The sequence below is a fragment of the Dasypus novemcinctus genome, unplaced genomic scaffold, assembly GCF_030445035.2.
Source record: "Dasypus novemcinctus isolate mDasNov1 unplaced genomic scaffold, mDasNov1.1.hap2 scaffold_69, whole genome shotgun sequence".
In the NCBI taxonomy this organism is placed as follows: Eukaryota; Metazoa; Chordata; class Mammalia; order Cingulata; family Dasypodidae; genus Dasypus; species Dasypus novemcinctus.
The window spans coordinates 592,720-598,676 of NW_026688628.1; the positions used below are offsets into that span (position 1 = coordinate 592,720).

The 5,957-nt window shown below is 36.9% G+C and overlaps 1 protein-coding gene across 1 annotated transcript; it reads left to right on the plus strand.

The window, feature by feature from the left end:
- Nucleotides 1-515: 515 nt before the first annotated feature.
- LOC131277868 (olfactory receptor 7C1-like) lies at nucleotides 516-1,436 on the plus strand (the record flags this gene model as incomplete). Its single annotated transcript, XM_058292963.1, has 1 exon — nucleotides 516-1,436. A coding segment is annotated over exon 1 (921 nt), but the record flags the coding sequence as incomplete, so codon positions are not given.
- Between the last annotated feature and the right edge of the window lie 4,521 nt (nucleotides 1,437-5,957).

Genomic DNA, 5,957 nt, shown 5'->3' on the forward strand with positions numbered 1-5,957 from the left:
ACCACCACTTCTTGAAAAGATCATACTTTCTACATTGAATTACCCTTGTCCTCTGTGAAACATCAGTGGAATCCATTTATGTGGGGTCATTTGTCCATTTCACCAACAGAATTTTTTAAATTATTGTGTTTTTATAGTAACTCTTACAACCAAATAATATGATTCCTACAATATTGTTCTTCTTTTCTATTTTGTTACAGGGTACAAAAAAACTCGTCATAATGTTTGTTGCTTAAAATAAAGTCTGAGAGAATTTATCATGGAAATTATTGCCTTGGCAAAGTGTATTCTATTATGGCCCAGGGTTTCTAGCCATCACAACTATTAAGAAGAAGCAGGAACATATGTTTTCCCTGACATTTTCAGAAAAGGGTACTAGATCTCTATAAAATCCATAAAAATATTAACTTAATGTAATTACAATACAAACAGTACCATTTATGATATTTTTCTGATTATTCCTTGAGGCTAAATTGCACTGCTTTGAATATCTCCTCAGGAAATTCACCATCCACATGGAAACAGAAAACCAAACATATGCTTTAGAATTCATCCTCCTGGGGCTCTCAGAAAATACAGAGGTGCAGCCCCTCCTCTTTGGGATGTTCCTGTCCATGTACCTGGTCACCTTCATTGGCAACCTGCTCATCATCCTGGCCATCATCTTGGACTCCCATCTCCACACACCCATGTACTTCTTCCTCGCCAACCTGTCTCTTACTGATATCTATTTCACCTCCACAACGGTACCAAAGATGCTGCTGAACATCCAGACAGGCAACAAAATCATTACTTTTGAAAACTGTTTCACCCAGATGTATTTTTTCATGCTTTTTGTACAACTAGATAACTCCTTCTTGACTGCAATGGACTATGACCGCTTTCTGGCCATCTGTCACCCCCTGCACTACACAGTCATCATGAACCCCTGGCTCTGTGGCCTCCTGCTGTTAGCATCCTGGTTATTGAGTGTTTTGGACTCTCTTTTGCATGACTTAATGGTTTTGCGATTGTCTTTTTGTACAGAGACGGAAATGCCCCACTTTTTCTGTGAACTTAATCAGGTAGTCAGACATGCTTGTTCTGACACCTTCCTCAATGACCTTGTGATGTATTTTGCAGGTGGACTTCTGGGGATTATACCATTCACTGGGATCTTTTTCTCTTACTATAAAATTGTATCCTCAATTTTGAGAATCTCAACAGCTCATGGTAAATATAAAGCATTTTCTACTTGTGGGTCTCACCTCTCAGTAGTGACCTTGTTTTATGGTACAGGTCTTGGAGTGTATCTTAGCTCTGCTGCTACCCAAAACTCAAGGGCAAATGCAATAGCCTCAGTGATGTATACAGTGGTCACACCCATGTTGAACCCCTTTATTTACAGTCTTAGAAACAAGGACATAAAGCAGGCCTTTAAAAAGCTGGGAAACATTCTGTCTATAAAAGGATACTTTGTCTCAAGTTTACAAAAGTGCTCATGATTAACAGTGATCAAACACTAGAAGATTCTTTTTGAAAATGAAATATTTTGTTGTCTTTTTTAAAAGATACATAGATCACACAAAATGTAACATTAAAAATACAAGGTTCCCATATATACCACTCCCCACCCCACCCTCCTCCTCTCACATCAACAACCTCTGATTGTGTGGATTATCATTTGCATTGTAGTTTACACTCTCCCACAGTCCATTCAGTGGCTTATGGCATGATATGTAATGTCCTTCATGTGTCCCTGCTATATCATTCAGGACAACTTCAAGCCCTGAAAATGCCTCCATATCACACATCTTCCTTCTTCCATCACTCAGCAACTCCCATGGCCACTGTCTCCAGACAGACTAGTGTGTCAAATCCTCAGCATTGTTGCAAGTATCTGTGAGTCTTGTCCTTCAAGCAGTGAAGCTTAGTTGTCACTGTGGGCCCCAAGGAGTGGGGGAGAGAAGAATAGAATAGAAGGAAGAGAGGGCAACTGGGGGCAATGGAAGTGTTCCACAAGATCATGCAGTGATGGATATAGGCCTTGTTAAATTTCACCAAAAAATTAAATGTAAACCATAACACAACCAAATTTTTATAAAATTGTACAATCTAAAATATAAACCATAATGTAAACCATAGTGGAAACATGGTTTTTATCTATGTTTCAATATCTGTACAACAACTATAGCAAATATATGCACATTAAAAAGATAATTGCTGGGGAAGGGAGAAAAGTGTTTGATGTTGGCATATCAGATTCCCCTATATTTTATATGTGACTTCATTGTGATCTAAAACTTTTTTGAAGACATAATAAAATTCTTTTAAAACAAAGGATGAAGACCCTAAGAAATGAATGGAGGAGATAGCTTTACTACTGTACATACAGGGCAACACCTATTACAGTGATGAAAGGAAGTCAAAATGTCAACTATATTTTATGATATTTTGCATTTTTAATACCCCAATTTATTTTTTACTTTATTTTAGTTTTTCTTAAATATAGAATAAAAATATTCTATTTTTAATCTTTAAACCTATTGCTACTATTTCATTTTCCTATTAATTGAGTTTGGAAATGTATTAACATATAATTTTGAAGAAGTTTTGGATCACGGAGTGGTTACACAATTGCAGAGCTGGAGCACTGGTGTGGGATGTCATTAATGGGGGATGTATGGGTGGGAGGCAGTTCTCCAGGACATTCATTCAGGGTATATAAATATATTTGGATATTAATTGGGTATTTTCATAGTAGGTAGAGATTCACATGACAACTGAGGGAGTGCTGAATTCCTGTTCTGGGAAACTATGTTGCATTCCTCAATTGAGGAGCCACTATCCCCCAAGTGCAAGAACAAAGACCAGTGAAGAAGGATGGTTCAATGATTGCACATGATACTGATGACTATGCTTAGGAGCTTTGAGCTTGAAATTTCAACTAGGTCTAGAGATGCAGGGTGCCTAAGAATAACCTCCTGAGAGCCTCCATGTTGCTCAAATGTGGCCACTCCCTAAGTCAACTCAATATTACCTTCCCTCAAGCATGAGACATGTCCCTTGGGTTGAGAATCTCTGGTGCTGAGGAATTACTACCAAGCACCAGCTGGTGACACAATTAGAAAAATACCTTGAATAAAAAGGGGAAATGGGAAAGACAAAGGAGTTCATACATCTAAGAGACTTCAAAATGAGTCAGGAGGTCATCAGATGGGTTAGGCATATGCACCTTTCAGCAGGATCTCAGAGACAGCCTAAGTAGATACTACCCCAAGCAGTGGTTCTCCTGAGGACTACAGAGATACCTCATTCCTACAGTCACGGCAGATGGCTCTGGAGTTCTGTGCTTTGCCAGTAGGCCTTACTTTGGAATTTGTGCTCTGAAGTGTGATGGAGTTGGACTCAGATGTGCTCTTTCTACACATTCCTCTTCTGTCACTTTTACTCAATCTGTTGTTTGTGCTGGGGTTTTTGTATGGCCAGGAGACTTGAATGAGCCTCAGCAGAGTTGCAACACCTGCTCTCCAATTCATTGGATTTCCCTGTCAGCTAACAGGGAGGGAGGACTGTCAACCACCATACCAGGGAACCGAGAGAGTCTTCAAGAGCAAGTAGGAGAATTCCATCCATCAGCCATGTGAGATCTAAGCCAACTCTCAATTTAGAGGTGGAGTGGACATCACCATCCCAGGGTACACAAGGTGGAGGAATAAAATATGGATTAGAGGAGATCTTAATCTAGGTACTTTATAAGTGTATAGAGAGATAATCTGTCATTCACCCAATAAAAACTTATATTTGTTTCATTTTTGTATATCATGGATTCCTACTTCTTTTGTATTGTTTTACATCATGTGCTATCTCATTGTATTCCTGGAATCAGGATTGAAGATAGAAACTGTTGCCTCGATTTTCAGCAGTAAAATATTTTATTCAGTTTATTCTGTATATATAAAATTACAGCAGGTGCTGGAGGGATGAAAGTGTATTGCAGTCACTCCCAGAGAAAGAAACTGCTTGTGTTTTATGGTGTTAGTGAAAAATAAGCTCTCCTAGCAAATGCTCCCTACCAGCTACCAAGGTTTGTTCATTAATTCCTGAAAGAGGTCACATCCTACACTGGAGATGTCATCTGACTGCTTTATAGTAATCCACATTCCGTCTCCAATATGTGCCTTTCTCCTGTGCCTTCAAAATCGTAATTCAAGGGAGTTTGTAATCAACAACACAATCTATGCTTCTTCAAACAATGATGATTTCAATAATTTTATCATTCTTCCAGTGACATAAGTTTGCCCTTCAAAAAATATTTCCATATTGAAGGATATTATCTGGAAATTTCTTTCAGCACTCCCTACAATAATAGTCCCCATTTATGGGTGATAAAAAGCAAATATGTGTTTTTCTGCATTTCATACTATATCTTATTTTACTATTAAACCCAGATATTAGGACATAATTTCAGACTTTTATGTAGGCTTGCTGTTTTCTTCTGAGGTAGACTAAGGTGAATGCTTCATTTATCAACTGATTTCCTTGCCATCACTACAAATGGCAAGCCAGAGTGGCATTTTGGAATTAGTGATTTCTCTGAGCTAATGGTCATTTTTGAAAATGTTAATAATTGCTTACATATTTGTATTCACTTCATATTCTTTGGTAAAGCTGTGAATTCATTTTCAGTTATAATTTATTAACACACAGGTTCAGTCTCTGATGTGAGTCATACACTCATCAGGGCTGCAATTTTCACGGAAAGATATATCATTCATGCACTTTTATAAAATGTCTGTGTTTTTTTATTGCACCATAATCTGAAAATTAAAAATCCTCACTTTGTCATTTTTTTCTGGAATTCTCTCCAATGCAAGTAAGAGCTCCACCTTATTCCACATTACTTGAATTAGGATTCTCAGTAAAATCATTTATCACATAAACGAGTTTGTCAATACCTTTCCTAGGTGCATTCTTTAAATGTTACTGTAAACAATATATTGTGAATCATTTTTCCAAGCTATACAAGAGCAATTATGTACATTTATCACATGGAAATAGTGTCAGTGGTCTTATCACTCCCAACAATGTGATGTATCAGTTCCCAGTTGCTACCCTGCAAGACTGTTATTTTGTTATCAGTTCTTGTACAAAATAGTTTACATGAAAGGCTTATTTTCAAGCAGAAATCTCTTCCCACATAAAAGCTTTTAAGAATTTTGACTTTAGTCCATTGTACATTATAATAAGTAGAATTATTATTATTCTATTGTAGACATATTATTGTAATTGAAGAATTTTATCATTGCTATAAAGGCATTGGCCACCAGAGGTTTTGAGGGGAGAGAAGAGAAGAATAGGTGTACTATGGAGACATATTGGAGAAATGGGAATTCTCCTACATGACCTTGCAATGATGGAAACAGGGGCATTATACATTTTGTCACAGCCTATAAAATTGTGTGAGATTGAGAGTAAACTATAATCTAAAATATAGTCCATGGTTAGTAGCAATTCTTCAATATGTGTCCTTCAATGTTAACAAATGTACAACTCTAATGAAACAAGTTGTTAATGTAAAGTGTGGGATGGTGAAGGGCTAGAGCATATGGGAATCTCCTAAATTTTTAATGTAACATTTATATAATCTAAAGCTTCTTTAAAAATAAAAAAAGTCAAGAAAATTTTGAAAAAGAATCTTGAGAAAAAACATGGTAAGCATGAACACTCATCTTATTGAAGAAACTAGAGTTATGTCTTTCAATAATTAAGTATAGAAAACAGTGAAAAACAGTCCAGCTAAGAAAGGCAATATTTCTGTTATAATCAGGAACATTGTATAATCAAGAAGACTCCACTGGAATTATTGACCACACAAATATGCCCCCTTTCTGCAGTCAGGGAGAAAGAGGCTCATGTCTTTAGTATTGATTAAATAATCACCACCTCCTGCCGTTTCCCCATCTGGAGGACAGGAA